Raw genomic sequence first — 19,360 nt, 5'->3', positions numbered from 1 at the left:
GGGGGGGATTTCAGGGGGATACCGGGGGTTTATATGTGTGTACTCCTGACGGTCACCATCCGTTTACATAAATTCCGTGGGGATGAGTCGTTGGGGGCGGTGGAATAGTCACGAAAAGTACCCAAAAAGTAGACTTATATGCAAAATTTTATTTTTGGGGGGGGGACCTCAGTGGCACCATGGGGTCTGAGGGGGCCCTCAAAAATTCGTTATGGGAGTGAGGAAAAAATGTGTCAGTCTTTTCGATTTTCCTTGCAGTGCCCAGATATTGAGATTCGAGTTCTCAGGGTTCTAATGTTGATCATATAACTCTTCTACAATCCTTAAAAAACTTCAAACTCACTAATTATAACATTTCCTGGGGCTAGATCCCCGGTTTGGGCCCCAAAATATTTTTTGTAAGTCGGCAACCCTGGTTTTCCTGTGATAACAGAGTTTATTCAGTACTGGTATCTCTGTAAGTTACAGCATATTGTTAGTTTTATTCAATTTTGTGAAAGAACTAATCATTCCAATTAAGAATCTGGAAAATATTGGCTTTATTGAACGTTTGACTCACTTATTTCACAATATCAGGAGTTTTCATTGAAGGCAAATGACTAGATCCAGCTTCTTCCTCCAGCTCTTTCACAATCACTGATGAACTTCTTCATTATTTGTTAAGCTTTTGATAGTTCTGAAGCTCAGTTGGCAGGTATGCATTTGTTTACAGACTTCTACCCGTATGATGTATAAAACATTCAATTGATTCCCACGACAGTGACTTTTCAGGAAAATAGAGCGATTTTGGAATGACTAGGTACATTTAGCATCACTATAAACTTCTGTAACATACATTCAATATCTTAATTATTAGTGGGTGTAAATACCACATAATATTCAGGTACAGTGTGTTTTTTTAAATGATCCATCATAAATACACAATTAGGTTTCTACACCCCACTTTCATCACTCATAAATAAACAGAATCAGAGATCATGATGTACGCTGCCATGATTGAATGTTTTTTTGTGGAGTACACAATCAGCAGATAGTGTAAATAATTCACTGAGAGTGTCTGAGTGCCCAACTCCAACTATGCTCAATGGACGGCTAAGGCGACGTGGATCAACCACTGTTAAGGAGAGAAAGAGAGGCATCAGTTGCTTTCTGTCAATATTTTTTTGCCATGAAAGTCAATTTATGATATCAAAAAAATCGTAGGAAACCTCACTTATTACTAACAGAATAAAATAAGGAAAAAGAAGCTTAAGAATTTAAAAGCTATCATCTCTCAATAAAATGGAACAGGTAAAAATATGATAAATGAATGATTGTATTTCCTCGACTGAATCTTATGTGCGCTACAGTAAATATTTTTAATTAGTATCTGCTTTTTATGCCTTAAAAATTTCAATTATCACTGAAATTCACTTCATGTATAAAGATGTACAGATTAAGAATTTCAACCACAATGCCTCCTTTCTCAGCATAATTAAATGGCATCAAAGCTAGTATTTATTTACTTACCACTGGGCCTGCGCTTGTGGTTGACAGCAAGTTCCTTTGAAGGGTTTGATGGCTCTGGATTTCCTCCCTCGTACATTCCCTTGAACCCCAGATAAGGCGTTATTGCCCTGGCCACCAACGTGTCCAATTTCAAACGTTCACTACTTGGTGGACAGCTTTCGTTGACTCCCTGTCAGAAGATAATGTTTTTTTTAAGAATGTTGTTTCTGGGTTCATTCATTCAATCGGTGATTCGGCTCAATGGCTGGTTTGGATGAAAGAGGGTAGGGTTTGCAGCCGTGGCCACAGGCTGTGAATATTACACATTCAGGGGAGGCAGTGGCGGATACAGATGGGGGGCGCGCGCCCCCCCTTTGCGGGGCCACCCATATTGCCAAACATAGCAGAACCATAATTTTTACTTTTTTATATCATAAGATGGCATTGTCTTGAATGTGTGTTAAATCACTTTAGTTAAAATTTCTGAAGCTCTGCATGTGACTTGATTATTTTTTATTGCGATAAAAGTAAAGGTAACTCAAGATGTCTTTTGCGCCCCCCCCTTGAATTTTCTCTGTATCCGCCACTGAGGGGAGGGGGACCAGCTGTTTTCACTGGGCTACAAGGGCGTGCCCAGGATCAAAACTAAGAGGGAGGGGGGGCAAGCCGTGGTTGTTCAAATTATAGGTAAGATTTAAGCATGGAAAAGGTGAATGAAACCAGCATTTTAAGGAGACTGTAACAGCTCTTTATTAATTTTTAAGATTAATTGCTTGAAAAAACTTGCTTTGCCCTGGCTACGCCACTGTCTCTTCCCCGACTGAGTCATTTCAATTCCCCATGCCTGCTAGATTTTTTTATCCGCAGTTTCCCTGATAATTTCCTCAAGCTGTTCATACAGCACCTTTACTACCAAACTTCCCTTCCAACAACCTGTCAGGCATTCTCATCACATGGTGACAATTGATAAATAACATTAGGATGTGTCACTCATTATTTTTAAGATATCATCATGCCCTGTCATGTAGCCAGGAATATGCTTCCGTGTGCTTTGGTGATATGCTGGTTGCCTGCCTGGCAATTCTTTGTCATTTCCCACACATCAGAAAACCATCAATTCAATTAAGCTTTAAATTTCATTTGCATAATGTTGGAATTTTATGTCATTGTTGGTTTTAAACCAAAATGGCCATGGTTATCATGGTTTGGTGTCCATATGCGTTTATTTCCATAATCTGCCTGAGTTCTTGAAAAATATTTGATCTTAAAGGCATTAGTGGTAGTTGTTAAAAATATTATTTGAATATGAGAATATTTATGATCTGAGACTCTGATCCAGGCCTGGAACTAGTGCAGGTCAGGGTAGGCATGTTCCCCAGGTGGAAAAATTTGAAAAGTTCAAATTGTTTTTTTTAAGAAAGTTAAATACCTAGTTTCTCTGATTCAATTATTTTAAAATAATTATTACATCATAAATTATTAAAAAGTTATGTAAATAAACTCCTCAATAGCAAACATTTGGCGTGTAATTTCAACTACCGCATCTAAAAAAAATCACTCAGGGATGTATTAGGTATATTTCAGTGGTGGGGAAGGCAAGGAAGGGAGTGAGATGGGATCAGGGAAGGGCAAACTGAACTTTGCTCCCAATTATGACTTAATAGAGCCGATAGACAAAACTCATAGTTCTGGCCCTGCCCTGGTCTCACTCCAAACCTTTAATAAGTTCAAGTTGAGTCAGAGGACAAGTTTCCTAGATTTAGCTGTCTCATAACCCTTTCCTGCCGGCACCTACAATTGGAAAACGTTTTCCGTGAAATGAGTAGTGTAAGAATACTTTAAACCTCTCTGTACAGAGCTCTTTCTTTTGGTTTCTAGCTTTAATAAGTACAATCAAGTTGGTAAATAGAAGGTAATACGGTTGTAAGTCCGGAAGTCCATTATTTTTAATGCTAAAATTTAGTTTAAAAATCGCTGATGCACCAAACAAAATGAAGAATTCATTTCAATCTATAAAAAAAATGTATAATGCAACAAATAATATATGAAATATGACCTCTTCACAATTCAGGATTCCTGCGGTGAGGAATATCACAAATGAGTGGGAGGGTCAGGCTTAATTGCTGAGGAGTGGCCCTGGGGACTTGCTAATCTGGGTCTTATGCCGGGCCTGAATGCAACCGACAATTGCTACCTCAGCGGTCACTTCCCTTCCCTTGCGTCGGCCAGAGCTGACATCTTGTTGTTTGCATTGAAAACTCTGCGACAGCTGTACCCGACCTCAAGTCGTCTGCATGTGAAAATGCCTGTTAGCTCCACCCGACGTCTGGCGCGGAAGGATTAATGGGATGGTTTGTGGTGAGTGGCTACAAGGGAAAAACATTTTGGGGGAGAGGGAGGTGGAGGGTTGTCAGTGACCGAAGCAACAAGGCCCTTCCCTCCTCCTCCTTGGCTATGGACAATGAGATAATGGCGTAAAATACCAAAGGTGTAAAATTACAAGCATATTGCATTACATACCATACCTGTAAAATTATTAGCATCTGCTTGATAACAGGAGGCACTTCGTTTTTTGAGCCTTTATATGTTTCTCCAGCTGGATTACATCCATCTAGTAGCATCTCAAGTTGAGCTTTCATTGGAAGAACAATGTGATCCCTGAAGATCAGCAATCCAGCCTGACGAATGCCTAAGTTTCTTGACTAATAAAGAAAAGAAAATGACACTCAGAGTGTGGTTATTTATAATTAAGTATCTTATATTGGCTTGTATTTCTTATAAACTCAAATCACTTGTATGGCTAAAAATTTATACTTATTAAATAACTGAATATTTTTTCACTATGTGATGCATTCAATTTAATAGCAGAAAATAAATTTTAAATGAAATTCATCCACATTTTTAATGATGTCTAATATCCTTTGACGAAGAATTTCTGGAATCAATATCGAGTGGAAAGAAAGAATTTATGTATTCAAAATTAGATCCTGGGGCTTGAAAATTATATTGAGTGAGACTCAAAAAAAATGTGTATTTTTGTCATTTTGAATATTCTATTTTAAATGGAACCAATTTCTATCCATTTGTATCTCAGTTACGATTATTGATACAAATTTTCATACTTGATGATCATGAAAAATTATTACTATACATAATTACCTCCTTGATTCTGTTACTGAGGGGATACCAATTTTAGTTTCCATGATTAAAGGTGGAAGTGGATCATGGTCAAGGGAAAATATAGTGAATGATATTTTTGTCATAAATGGAAAAATAAACTTAATTTGCATTTTCTACTTCTAATTCATTATTATATCTTTATTAAGGGATAAATTGATAAATTTCCTTGTATAGTCATTTCCTTATTACTGCATAAATTTAGGTGGAGGGGGAGTATGGTGGGCATTGTGTACTTTTCTCGGTTTGGAGGACATTCCTCAGATGGCATTTCGGCTCCTAAGACCTGTCTCCCATCTGTTTGTGCCAATCCCTTGTTTATCCAGCTAACAATATTCAGACAACAGACATGATAACCACAGTTGAGGTAATCACTTTTGCTTGCTTGGGGGCTCTGCCCTCCTCGACTCTCTAGAAAAGGCCTGTGACCAGTTCTTACAAATTTTGTCTGCCCTTTATTCTTTAAGGATTGTTTTTTTCGGTTATCTAACTGATTAAAAATAATACATGCCATAATCAAGTAGCTTGATTAAAAATGTATCTTTACTGTCGAATTAGGACTAAAAGAAAACAAGAATATAAGAGTGAATATATAGAATATAAGGAAAAAAAATCCTACACCTATTCGTCAGGGAATTCTCTCTTAATTTATCATCTCTGCAGACGTGTAAATAAAGTGAGGTTTTAAGTCGATGCTTTCCTTAACACTCTAAAAAAAATATGTTCGTAATTGTTCAGGTTTTCTAAGCCTAGCGCATAGCCTCCGAGTCGACAGTGGCTCCCAGCCTAATTCCTTTTTCTCCTGTATAACGCTTTATATATGTATGTTGCTGTTTTTGGTGAATTGTGATGCTTTCCTTTGTATTTTATTGAGTTCACAAATTACAGTAAAACCTCGGTACATTGTAGTGGAGAGGACCAAAATTTGTGCAATTTGATGAGTTGATGTATGAAGTCACTGTTGAGAGGTTTTAGTGTTTTAGAGGCACCATTTTTTCAAATCCTTCTGAAATGAAAGGCAGTACTGTCTTTTAAACCATTACCTATATTTATGTGTTTGAATAAACATGCATACATTAGTGAACATAGATTTATTATTTAATGATCACACAAAGCAAGTGCTATCAAGTGATTTTTTACCATGGTTCAAGAGAAAATGATGTGATCTTTCTTAGTAGGGTGGTTTACTATTATTTTTTATTGCCTAAATCGAAAGATTATTACTCCTGGAGTAGGTATTTCATGCTTTCAGATTTTTAAAGGATGATATCTATTTTTCGTGATTAAATGAAAAGTGAAATTTTTCAAGAACGCGAAAACACGATGGCTAGAACTAGCACCGCAGCACACTTTGCTTAATTTCTTGAACTAAAGTTTAATATCAGGCGTGTTCATTTCCATCTTCTGGCAGGTGCGTAGCCAGAAATTAGCTTCGGCGGGAAATAGGGTGGTATGAGGGTATGATATGTTATAGTAAACTTGCACGGATCGGAAAAAATACAGTTCATTTAATCACCTGTAATATGAAGTTTGCATAATGATGAGAGTTGTTCCTGCCATTGGCACAGCGAGGGGGGGGGGGGTTTGGGGAATAAAACCCCCCCAGAGCGCAGAGAAATTTGTAAGTTTATCCATTTTACTTAATTGGAGATTGATATTACTAATAGAATAGTATAAGGATTAATAAAACATCCCTCAGAGAGCCGTAAAACTCACCATTTATCTTTAAATTTCCATAATTTATTAATCTCGCACCTACCGCTTATCCTGGTGGGTATTCTATACTCCCACACACCCCTATGTTAGTTGCACCTACACCCCCCTCAGCCTTAATTCCTATCTGCGCCCCTGGAATGCACTAGTACAATTTTCCTGCAGTTGCTGGTACAAAAGTATTCACACAATCTGTGCAGCTGAAGTGTCAACTAAGGTGGAACCTCACCTTGACCAGGTAGAATATGGCCTCCAACAATGTCAGGGAATGGGAGTAGAAGTGTTCCCAAGTCGCTGACAGCTCTTGAGCACAGTTTCCAAGGGTCTACGGCTCCCTTTGCCTCATCAGCTGGGTCCACAGCACTCCGCTTTTGTGTCTCTTCAAGCACTTTGGCTGCCGTCACTGGCAACAGTTTGTCCTTCAAGTACTCAAAAATGAATGCCCCAGGCTCCGTCCGGAGGAGGACCCTCACGTCCGAATGCAGTGCAGAAAGTTCACCATCAGCCAGTGGGCTAACTCCTCCACCTCCTGTGCAGTGGCCTGATTGGGAAAACAAAAGTCAGGGAACAACGGTCAGAGTTTTGCTATTTTTTGAAAGCAGTCTATTCGGTATATTTTACCTGGGAAAATTTAATCATGTTTGATGTCATTAATGTACGGAGTAGCTGTGGCCAATGGTTGTACCCGGAATCAAAACCGGAAGTGGGGGAATCTAGCTGTGGTTGTTCAAGCTGTAACTTTTTTCCACAGAAAAGGTTAATGAAACCAAAATTTTAAGGAAATTATGACAGCAATTTATTAGTTTTTATAATTATTTGCTTAAAAAAAATAATGATTTTTATTTTAGTTCCATGTCTTACACTAATATCATTTTTCTTCAAACGGAAAATTTGTTCATAACTTTTGTTTTGAACTAACTTTATTTTCGTTTCTAGGGGGTGCAGTTGCCCCCCCTATCGCCCATGCTGTGGCCACTCAAATACAGGTGCTGCAGATGGATGGTGAAGGAAAATGGATCAACCGGGTAAGTAACCGAGAAGTGCAAAAAGGAGGGAGAAATATGTAAGCCTGCTATAAAACCTAATAAATTGGCATGACATCTCGATGGGCCACAACAATAGGACAGTGGCATATCCAGGGGGTGGGTGGGTAAAATGTAAAAACACAATTATTTTCCTTCACAAATATTTCTTAAAAAAATGAAGTTTTTGATTATGAAAAGTTTTAGCATTAGTTTAAAACCCATTACTTGGTACACTGTTTTTCAATGCTCTCCTCTTGATTTTGGAATCCCCCCTCCTCGAAAGAAATTCTTGCCTACGCCACTGGAAGTAGAATGATGGCCTGATGAAGAAGACAATTGTCTAAGGGCTAGTGCATTGGAAGAAAGGGAAAGGGAAATCCAAAATGAGTCACTATGGGCAGGCAGTTGAAGGATACAAAAGAAGAATTATGGAAAAATGTGAAGGTCATCTGATAGGAGAGGGGAGTAGAGAACTGCTTGAAGCCAATCTTTGGATTGCTGCATTATGGTAACTATTCTATTTAGGACAGCTGTGAAATAGTGGAAATCGAGGGAGTAAATAATAGTTGTTGCACGAGTAAACAGATATGCACTTCTGTGAAGCACTGTTCCCGCATTGGCGGATCCAGGATTTATTTCTGGGGGGGGGGGGGGGGGGGCACAAGCAAGGCCGTATCAAGGATTTTGTTCTGGGGGGCACAAGGATACCTCGTAATACAAAACGAATGCAATGAAAACGGGTCCATATTAAAAATCTTTCATATTTTAAAGGGTCTGGGAGGGGGCACGTGCCCCCGTGCCCCCCCTAGATTTGCCTATGCTTCCCAGATAGCACAAAGTAAAAGATTTATTCGTTTCTTATGAATTTCATACGGAAAAAAATGATAAGTAGCTTATCGTAAGCTAAGGGGCTTATATACGGCAAGGGTAAGATTTAGGGAAGAATAAGTAAGGAATGCCGTCAAATATCCTCTGACAACGTATTTGTCGCTTCTGTTTGAGCGCCAAAGGCGCCTGAACAGCGTACTACACATGCTAGGTTGCTCATGCCAACATGAATTTAAAGCTACCGGTGAAATTCAGCGAGTCGTTATGAGAGCTTAACACCTAATAAAAGATTTTCCCCGGAAATAGAAAAAAATTAACAACAGCAATCGACTGGATGGTGAAGATACAAAGCATAATACAAGTACTTTATCCTTGTGGCGGAAAGAAAAAAATAACATCTGGGAGAACTGAATTTATGACCTACGTATCCGCAGTCTTACACCCTATCTACTAGACCACGGTATCTGATGAGTGATCAAGGCGTAGTTACCATTGTAACCCGTCAGTTCCCAAGCTTAGAATTTTTTGTACATTAATGTTAATTTGATCATTTTGAGCTAAAATCATCTCCATTAGGTGGTTAAAGTTGTTTTTTAAGCATTTGTTGCATTGGTGTTAGAACAGGAGGGGTGTCACCCTCAGGTGACGTTGGGCAATAGCCTTCTAATTTTGAATGAATAAAATATAAGAGGGGATTTTCAAGATTTATATTAATTTTATTTACACACATTTTTAGAACAAGAAATCATGAAAGCTACATAATTTTAAAAATGTATTCTGTGCAACACACATGAAATGCGTGGATAAAAAATAAAAAAGGCACTTTTGAACCTAAAAACCAGAAAACTGATTTTTCCCTGAATTTATTTTCTACCATGGAAATCATACCATATATATATAATATATATATAATCATAATAACACATAATAGAAATTGAAAGAAAGAGATAGAAACATAAATGCAAGACGATGACACACTGTGGCGTGGTGATGGAATGAAGGCCGAAAACACATGGAAAAAAGTTCACCTGAACCGGGAATCGAACCACGGACCTTCTGCTTTTCCATGTGTTTTCCATGTGTTTTCGGCCTTCATTCCATCACCACGCCACAGTGTGTCATCGTCTTGCATTTATGTTTCTATCTCTTTCTTTCAATTTCTATTATGTGTTATTATGATTGTATATTCGCCTGTGGCGACCTGTGTGAATGTGAATTTGAAATGTATATGACCTATATGGTTCGTTTCCTCTTCTTGGGATCAGCGTTCCCCGAAACGCATGTTCTATATCTATCCTGCTGTGTGTGTGATTGTGACCATCTTTAATTCCATTTCTTCTTCTGTCCGCGTTGAATTCTTCGTTCGTGGCGGGACCTACGCCCAGAGCCATCTCTTGGCCAAATGATAGGGCTAGACCTCGGGGGATTTGGTGTATAAACCCCCGCCGAAAACACTGGAGATTAGATTAGCCTGGATAGCTCGGTGGTCTGAGCATCTGCCCGGAAAGCAGAAGGTCCGTGGTTCGATTCCCGGTTCAGGTGAACTTTTTTCCATGTGTTTTCGGCCTTCATTCCATCACCACGCCACAGTGTGTCATCGTCTTGCATTTATGTTTCTATCTCTTTCTTTCAATTTCTATTATGTGTTATTATGATTGTATATTCGCCTGTGGCGACCTGTGTGAATGTGAATTTGAAATATATATATATATATATATATATAAAGTCTTGAGGAAAGCGCACTACGCGATAGTATAAATAACGAACAAAATAAGCACTAATAAAAAACATAGGAACACATAGAAAAGGACACTCACAAAGAAGCTTGCAAACGTTTCAGCGGGTTGACCCGCTATCGTCAGTGCTGAAGGTCCTTCAGCACTGACGATAGCGGGTCAACCCGCTGAAACGTTTGCAAGCTTCTTTGTGAGTGTCCTTTTCTATGTGTTCCTATGTTTTTTATTAGTGCTTATTTTGTTCGTTATTTATATATATATATATATATATATATATATATATATCTCTGTAGAGAAGTACATACCATTCGCCCCACTGTGCGCCGGTTTCCCCCGGCAGAACTGCTGCACCACCCTGTCGACGGCGTCTCGGATGTTGGCCCACTGCGCCCCGCACCGTCCCTCGCCGGGACCGGCTTGGTTCCTCGCCTCCGCGGACCCGCCCTCTTCCTCCGGCAGCCTGGTCAGGGAGTATCGGAACATTGGATCGAAGGACCTCAGACCCAGCACTTCCTTCCTCAGCAGCGTTGCGAACGTGGGGGTCCGCTTGAGAGCCAGCGGCTTCTTGGGCCGCGTCTCCACGACATCCGAAGAGGGCCCCTCTCCTCCCTTGCGGGAAAGCCGAGAGTTCAGCGGCATTGTTGGCGTATAGCGGGGTGACCGCGTGGGTGTTTGTGGTCGAACGGAGGAAAAACCCTCGCGAGTAGTCACGGGTTGTTCAGCCCACTTCCTATCTCCAAGGAAATGAACTCCTCAAGGAAGCAGCCGCGTCCAGAAGCTGGTGAACACACTCCGGCAACGCCAATCTTTTTCTCCAGGGCTCCGAAAGTTTTTCTCATCTCGGTAACCGATGACACTCAGATTTCTGCCTACCCTTACATAGGATCCCTTCGTCAGAAAAAATCACTTGTCTGACATTTATTTATAGGTCTTCACTGGAGTTTAAACACGAGGAAAATCCTCAAAGAAACTTACTTTTCGTCCTACATACTGTGATCTGTTCCACTAAACAGAGTTCATCCTCTCCCGGGGTCGAAGTACCTTCTCATTCGTTGGTCGTGGATATGCAGACGTTGAATATCTGCCAGTACTTCTTTTTATCACTTGGTCAGATAAAGACCTTGTCCGATATCTATTCTAAGGCTGTCCTGGGCGCAAGTTGAAGGGAAAGCACTAAGTATATTCACAAGGAAATTATTCCTCAAGTGAGACATGAACCATCCACTCACTAATGGGTCAGTCACTCGCCGGGACGATGATTCCTCTCATTCGGTGGCCTATGGAACTGAGACCGCGTCCAGCGTCTGTCTGCGCTTGTTTAGGAACACTTGGTCAGTTTAAACCCACCTCTGATATCATTCTTTGTCAGTGTTGGAGTTTAGGAAAATACACAAGGGAACTTCTTGGCCCAAAACACTGCTACGAAGTCCCCCTCACCACTACGTCAATTTCCATTACACAATGGTGCGTTATCATCTCCCGGGGTTGAAGTATCACCTCATTCGGCGGTCGATAACCCGCGGAAGTTGGGCGTCTTCTTGTATGCATTAGTGTAGCATGTTTTGATATGATAAAGACCTAGTCTGACATCTATTCTCAAGCCTCTAATGGTTGCAACTTGAGGGGTAAGTAAAGGGGAATGAATATCCATTCACAGTTGAACTTTAGCTCTGGTGTATTTTTCTCTTTGATTTGCCCCTTGACTAGAGTTTGAGTCTCTTATGGGGAAGAAGATATTTCTCGTTCGGGGGTCGATGACACGCGGGCGTATTCGTTAACGCGCTAGCTCAGAATAACTTGGTCGATTAATGCCCTATTTTTTTCTGCATCTCCACCGCCCTGCTGGGTGCAGCTTGAAGGCCAAAAGCGAGGGAAGTCCACAAGGTAACTTCATCTTGGTCCAAAACACGATGGTACGTTCCCCTCAGGAAGAAGACAACTTTAGGTAACACGTCTGGGTTTTTGTTAGTAAGTCATCTTTCTCCCTTTTCCAGCCTTCCGTGGTAGTGCGCAGGGAAAAATGGAGAAAATTCCGTCGAGAGAGAAAGCTTTCGCCTTTTCCTAAATCACCTCAGCATCACCAAGGTGGCTAGCCGCGTGCGTGCACAAGCAAAAGCGATGACACTCATCCCCACCCTGTTTCACGCCGACTAATTTGCAATGGTGACTTCGCCCTGCTCCGATAATCGCCGTCTCTGGCGCAATGTTTTGGCTCGGAATTCCTCAAGAAGGTCGACTCGACTCGATATTGACGAATACCCTAGGCCATTCTTGCTCTCCTGCCAGCTTTGGCTCATGCGCCTGTTCCGACATCAGCGATCGCCAATGTTATTGTATCCCCATCTCTCCGTCGGTATTTGACAAACACTGTCGCTTTCTTATCGCTTTTTATTTCCGCGACGCTCCTCTCCGGTCGGAGGCACCGAAACGGTCCGGTCTCCCGCTAAGAGGACTCCGCGGTGAAATGGCTCGGGAGTTCTCACTCTTGGTCCTCCGCGCTATCTCGGTTCGGTCTTCGTCGTCCCGATGGGTTGATGTGCGTGAGCCTCTTCGTTTTTTTTTCGGGAGGGTTCGCTATTCTCTCCCTCTTCTCCTCCTCTACCGTGTGCGAGCTATCTGTTTGAGTTGCGCAGTGTGGGAGTCGGTTGATCATGCGGCCAGTGGGTGACGAAGGATACAAAAGGGAAAAGCACAAAGAGACGGCTGATAGCGACGGAATGCCGTGTCCCCGAATCTCATCTTTACCTCACCTCCGCGCCCTCCTCAACTTCTGATTCAGCAAGTGGCGTCACAGGGGATAGCTGTAACTCATGGGAAAGATATCAATGAAATTCACAGTAGGAGTTTACCGCTGAAAAAGTAAACTAATCGAAGTAAAAAGTTAATTTTCTGGGATTAATATAAATGCTTAAAGTTACTATCGAATAATAGCCTTTTCGAATAATAGTCTTTTTCATTTATAGTGACCCTTTCGGTTACTTTCAGGTAGGTATTCCAAAGAATTCAATTGATTCGGCTTTTACTTAGTGAAAATCCATGTTGAAATGAAAATACACATCCTTGGTCACTTTTCACTGGAAAAATTATTTATTGGTGCGACGCGTTTCGACGCTGAGGCGTCATTACAAGTCCTTGAGAATGACGACTCAGCGCCTTGACGACGCGACGTCACGCGGAGTTTTTCCTGGCATTCATACTTACCCGTCGCGTTTTCGCGCTCTTGAAAATTTTCACTTTTCATTTAATCGCGAAAAATAGATATCGTCATATAAAAGTCTAAAAGCGCGAAGTACGTACTCCAGGAGTAATATTCTTTCGATTTAGGCAATAAAAAAGTATTAGGAAACCACCCAATTGTAAAGTCAATTGGACAGTCTTTTTTGGAACGATCTTGAAAAAAATTTAAAGTTATGGGAGCTTATACTGAATATTTAAGAAAACTTATATTTCGCTCATTGTGTTTAATTGAATAATAACTCTCTCCATGTTTGTTTTTTAAAAGAATGATATTGACTCTTACAGCCGTTTTCTTTATTACGCTTTGGATTAAACCTATCATTAACACAGTGGTATCATTTAAAATTAGGAGAAACCTGTTTTTTGGGGGGTGTCATCAAGTTGAAAGAACTTGGTAACCTTGATTGCTATGTCACTTATCCATTTATTTTCCATAGGAGTACAGGGAATTTGTTTTATTTAAGTAGATACTCGGAGTAAGTATGAAGATGTCGTGGAGTGCATTTTATACAGTTTTTGGGAAAAGTGTGTTTTTTTAATATTTCTTATTTTATTTTCATTTTATAGTTTTTAGTATAGTATCGTGAAATCGATTATACCGGAGTTGTTAAATAAATTTCTGCCAACAAGTGTAGCTAATACCATCCGATGAGTAAATTCAAAACTATATTTTTACATATGCAAATTCAATTAATTACTAAGAGCACAACGAAACAAAATTTTCAGTGTCTGATTATTTAAAACTGTGTTGTCATCAGAAGCAAGCATTTGTGCAACATTTAAAGCCGATCCGACACTGAGATGTGGGGTAAAAATCGATTACAACAGTCCACCGATGAAACAGACGAAGCAACTTAAGAGAAAAACTAGCAAATAAAAAAATCATCTGAGAATATGTTGAGGTAGAATATTCATGCTTAAATAAAAGAAGGCTGTCTAAAGGCCGTTTTACACGGTACACGGAATTGCGCAGGTTAGAGCTGCATTAATTTATAAAATGGCGCGGAATTGCGCGAATGCATGAACGAAATTAGAACAGGGGCTATTTTGCCGTCTCGCGTCCACGCATTCTCGCATGTGTCCTAGCAATTCACCGCTTAACACGATGCAATTTTGATTGCGCCTTCGCACGTACGTCAGATTGCGCAATTCCGTATACCGTGTAAAACGGCCTTAAAACGACCTTAACACTTCGTCGTTTCTTCTCCTCACCGTCCACTTCACCTTTTCCATACTCCTCCATATCCCATTTAGTTCGTAGTAGGCTAACACATCAATTAGATGGAGCCTGTGGAGCGATTGTCTATCACGGCGGAATCTCCTGCCGCGCGCCGTCTTTTTATGATAAGTTATTCACCGCCGGTACATACTATAATGATATACTGATACTCAAAAATTTATATTGACAATAATTTTTATCAAAATACTAGTGATTTCAAACTATTATTTTGTATAAAAACTTACAATTAAAGAGAACAAGTTAAAATTGCAAAGAAATAGTCATTTTACAAACTCGTTTTAGAGACTGTACTTGATCTCAAGAAAGGAATAAAAGTGCAAGTGAGATAAATACGAGCATTTTAAATTTATTCTGTGGACGTATATGTAAATTTTCTTTCGGCAGCGGAGAAAAAGGTTGAGTCGTCGGTACCGCACCGATCGGTTTCCCTTTCAAGCCCACCGACTGGACATCATTTCGTACCGACGACGGCACTTTCAGCGATTCTGTAAGGTCGTCGGTTTCAAACCAGTCGGTACGGTTCCCCCTCCTTCCCAAACAGGGAAAATCCGAATATATCCGAAGTTAGAAGTCATCTAACGTGTCTCCACCAATGAAAGAAGGGTAAAAACAAGTGAAGACTCATTAGCACAGTTTGTTGTCATCGTTTTAAATGTTTTTATTATTTGCATAAATTACGACTTATTGTTAGACATTGGATAATTTGTAAAAAAGCTTATATAATGTGTTGTAGTAATGCTGTACCTACAGAATCGAATGAAACAATATTACAACATCACAATATAGTTTGTATGTGCTGGAGATTGTTGTTGCTGGAATGAATTATTGAAACTATCCTTGAGATCGTAGTTTCTTTTTTTATACATTGGTTCCGTATATTGATATTTATTCATGATTTGGTAATATATCTGTCATTAAGTAAGTTCCTTCTAATTGTTATCAACGGAAGGTTATGCCATTGGCACTGTAGCAGACGAAAATCACATACCATAGAACGTGAACGTAGGATTCAAAAGCATGTGTATATGTTACATTAGAGGAACAAGTAAGGAAATTGTTATAAAAATATGGAGCTGGGTGTAATTAAAAGAAAAAAAGACGAGGAAGTAAAGAAATTGTGATCGGGTGAAAACATATGTATAAGTTGCGCATTGCAAGTGAGAGAAATTGATAATATAGCGGCAAACCTCATACTTATTAAATATCTTCTTTTATCGTTAAGTGAATCTATGGCTGACGATAAAATGAATTATAGCTGCCTATTACAGATGAAAGAAACAGATACCCTTGCGGCAAACTTCATATTTAAATAAAAAGATCTTATTTCTATGTCGAGAGAAACGCCAAATGATGATTGAGAGAAATAATAGTTGCCTATTCAGCGTGAGATAAAGTGACAACATAGCGGAAAAACTCATATTTTTATCAAAATATCTTTTTATGTCAAAGGAGCAAATAAATGAAGATAGAGTGAAATAAATCCTATTACAAGCAAGGGAAAGTGGTAACATAAATGAGAGAAAATCATTATATGGTGGCAACCTCATGTTTATTAAACAATATTTTATATTTCTATCGAGGTAATTAATAAAGATTATGACACAGCGAATTATAGAGACGTATTCGGAGGGGCAGAAAAGATAACATCACAAAAAACTGCATTATTTACTCGGTGATGAGGTAAAAACAAAATAAAACGTACAATGCGCACCGGGGAGTTCATGAAACTCCCTAGTCGGTGGCCGTACCGACACCTTGTTGCTGTCGGCACAGCTACCGACGATCTCCCGACCTCAGGTCGGTGCCGCACCGATCGGCTTCGTACAGAATCGCACCACTGCTTGCCCGGAGTCGGTGTGACGTCGCACCCGAGGAATCGGTGCCGCACCGATCGGTATGGATTTACAGAATATGGCCCCAGAACGACGTCACATGGAGTTTTCCCGGCATTCATACTTAGCCGTCGCGTTTTCGCGCGCTTGAAAATTTTCACTTTTTATTTAATCGCGAAAAAAAGATATCGTCATTTGGAAATCTAGAAGCCTGAAATACGTACTCCAGGAGTAATAGTCTTTCGATTTAGGCAATAAAAAAATAATAGAAAACCACCCTATTTTCTTCGATTTGAGTTATATATTACCTCACTCTTATTACAACTATGATGAGGGGTTGGTACCGTGCAGTGTAAGGGTTTTGTAAAATAGACACATTGGATTGTCAATCTGTTAGGAAAAATTTAGTTGGAATTTTTTTTTTCTTGTTCGGGAAATGTAAATTTAGATTAGTGTAGAATAAGTGCTGACAAAAGATATCACTGGGATACATTTAGTAATACTATCAGGTATTGTACATGTTCCCCTTTGTTAGGTTGTCAAATAATGTTTTCTTTTTCTTACAATTAATTCCAACATTCCCCGTTAAAAAAAAATGGCAGTCTTAAAAAGCTTGGTACAGCACTGGGAACGATGCGTAAAAATTAAAAAAATATTGCAATTACCTACCTTTGATTTTGGTCATAGTAATAAATCCAATATTGGATGAGACCTCTATCGCGGACGTGGAAGAAGGAGGATTTGGCTGACTGGTTCGGCTCTGCGGGAGGGGCGATGTTGAAGTCAGGCTCTGACGGAGGGACGGTGTTATTAGTCTCTGGCGGTGCTCTTGGTGATAATTTTTGGAAACGAATTATCTGCATCTGGCGTGAAGGTGGACCATGGACAACCAATACATTTACGAGCGAAGAGTCAGAGGAGGAAGTGTCCAATGAAACGACGTCGCTGTCACTGTCTTCGAAAATTTTTATCGGGTTAATTGGTCTCCTGATATTGATTCTCTTCTTATTGTCCTTCCTTCTCTGGCCGGGCAGGGCCTTGCAGGACCCTAGGAAAGACAAAAAAAGACAATTAGCGTAGGAATGTGGACTTACGGGCAGACGAGCCGCCATGAATTTCAAAAAGACGCATTTCCCACAGCACGAATAGTATTTCATTTAATAGTAGTCGTAAGATTAAAGTCATGAAGTGATATGAATTTGTATCTTTCGGGGTACATCACGCGGAGATGACGATTTATTTTCCCTACCATGTCTTAAATTTTTTTCTTTATATTATCACAGTCAACTTTGTAAACCAACACTCATTAACTGAACTTTTCTTCCTTAAGTTTATATTCAGTTAGGTGAGTAGCCCTGAACGAGATAAAAAATACGCTCGCCCTGTGTCGATGCGGTTTTAACCTAATTAAAATAACCACTGCTAAAGGAGAATACTTTAGCAACCACTGAAAATGTATGAGTGGTCTCATAATGGTTCGTGAGCTTTTGCTACTTTCTATCGTAAAGTCTATCGGAGTCATCGGTAGTATCGAATTAGTACTTACAGCAACACCCCATGTTTAGCGCAGGAACCTTTGATATTCTGGTCTCCTCAACGTTTTTTCGCTGTCGCTATATATAGCTTATATTTTTATCGCTTGAATATATACGCGTCCAATCTCTTTCGGTCACTTTGTTCAAAGTATTAATTCCTTAGAGACGGTAGCCAAGAGTCGCCAATTGTTTATGCATTATTGGAAAAAAGATGTAATAGATCGATTTTCGATTGTTTGTCATCCTTTATAATGGAAGGGAATTGAATATGACTTGTTTGAATTTTATTTGTTTTTTTTTAATTTCCTATTTATAATTAGATTGATGAGTTTATCTGGGTGTAAATCGGGAAAACTCAGTTAATAAATGTGCCAGCAATATTCTCTCCAGATTTTCTAAATCTTCTTCTTTTTTGGCAAATGCCTGCATCAAAAACTAATTTCTGTATTAAATATTAAGATTTTATGGTTAACTCTGTGAAATGAGTCATATTCATGTCTTCTGGAGAATTTCATTGTTTCCTCCTCAAGTACTGACAATGAATTATAGGAATTATTCAGCCTTTTCGGTAGATTTTGAAGAAGGTCAACCTATTTAAGTCGTGACCTGTCGCATTGACTTCATTGCATATTGTACTCTCTATCACTTTTTGCTGTCAAATTAAATACCTTAATCTTCGCCCTTGACATCCTAACTTTCGCATGACAAACCAAGTTTATTAACGCCGTTCCAGTTCGTTATCAGATGAAGTTAATAGCAGCGATCGGTGAAAAGTTTTAGGAATTGGGGTTTAAAATCTCCTTTGGTTTATAGCGTAATTTTTTAAATAGGTTAACTTCTTTTATAATGTTTACATTTAGCTTTAAAAATTGTATTTGTTGAAAATCTTCCTGCTCTAATAAGTAATATCTATCGGTAAAACATACAGGTGATGCGGGCATAAATGCTTTCCGCAGGTTATCACGTAACGTTTTCTTTTATGAAAAAATAAAATTTATTAGCGTTTGAAAATATATGTGGCTCGAAATCTCCCTTTTCCTCTAGGACAAAAAGAAAGGGAATTTTTAATAGTGACCGCGATCAAGTGTGTTAATAACTTAGTGCTAGGCTATAGTACGTACTCATAGGTGTATACAAAAGCGTCGCAATACGCGTCTGCGATTAAGATAACACTCGTTAGCATTACATGCGATGTAATACTATCGAATGGTAAAGATTTTTTTGTCGGTGTCAAAATCAGAAAACCAGGTGCTTTCAATAAAATAACTGTTGATTAAAAATTGTTGTTATAAATTAGGTAATAATAGATATATATCCTTAACATACAGTATTTCTCCATACATGGTGAGCAGACTTGAAGATCTTAAACATTCAAACCATTTGTGAATGAATGCACGGGGATAAATTACATTTACTTCACATTCATTGCGATTTATTTTTTGGACATCAAAGAAAATTTCACCATAACGGCAATCTATCGCGTATGGATATAGCAATGTAGGCCATGAACAGCTGATATAGGACACATCTTAGGTCGACACATTTCATC

At 39.3% G+C, this 19,360-nt stretch overlaps 1 protein-coding gene across 2 annotated transcripts; it reads right to left on the bottom strand.

The window, feature by feature from the left end:
- Nucleotides 1-473: 473 nt before the first annotated feature.
- On the bottom strand, nt 474-12,471 carry LOC124162267. 2 transcript variants are annotated; one of them, XM_046538739.1, is made up of 5 exons: nt 10,273-12,471; nt 6,608-6,919; nt 4,014-4,190; nt 1,510-1,678; nt 474-1,114 (listed from the first exon to the last, which is right to left on the bottom strand). In XM_046538739.1, exons 1-3 carry the CDS (start codon nt 10,604-10,606, stop codon nt 4,111-4,113), a joined length of 726 nt encoding a protein of 241 aa, XP_046394695.1. In that variant the 5' UTR covers nt 10,607-12,471; the 3' UTR covers nt 474-1,114; nt 1,510-1,678; nt 4,014-4,110. The 2 variants fall into 2 exon arrangements, with proteins under 2 accessions (XP_046394695.1, XP_046394696.1); XM_046538740.1 differs by lacking the exon at nt 1,510-1,678.
- Nucleotides 12,472-19,360: the final 6,889 nt, after the last annotated feature.

This window comes from Ischnura elegans, chromosome 7, assembly GCF_921293095.1.
Source record: "Ischnura elegans chromosome 7, ioIscEleg1.1, whole genome shotgun sequence".
Lineage (NCBI taxonomy): Eukaryota > Metazoa > Arthropoda > Insecta > Odonata > Coenagrionidae > Ischnura > Ischnura elegans.
Note: the sequence above shows the minus strand (reverse complement) of the source record. Positions and strands in the feature narration are given on the sequence as shown.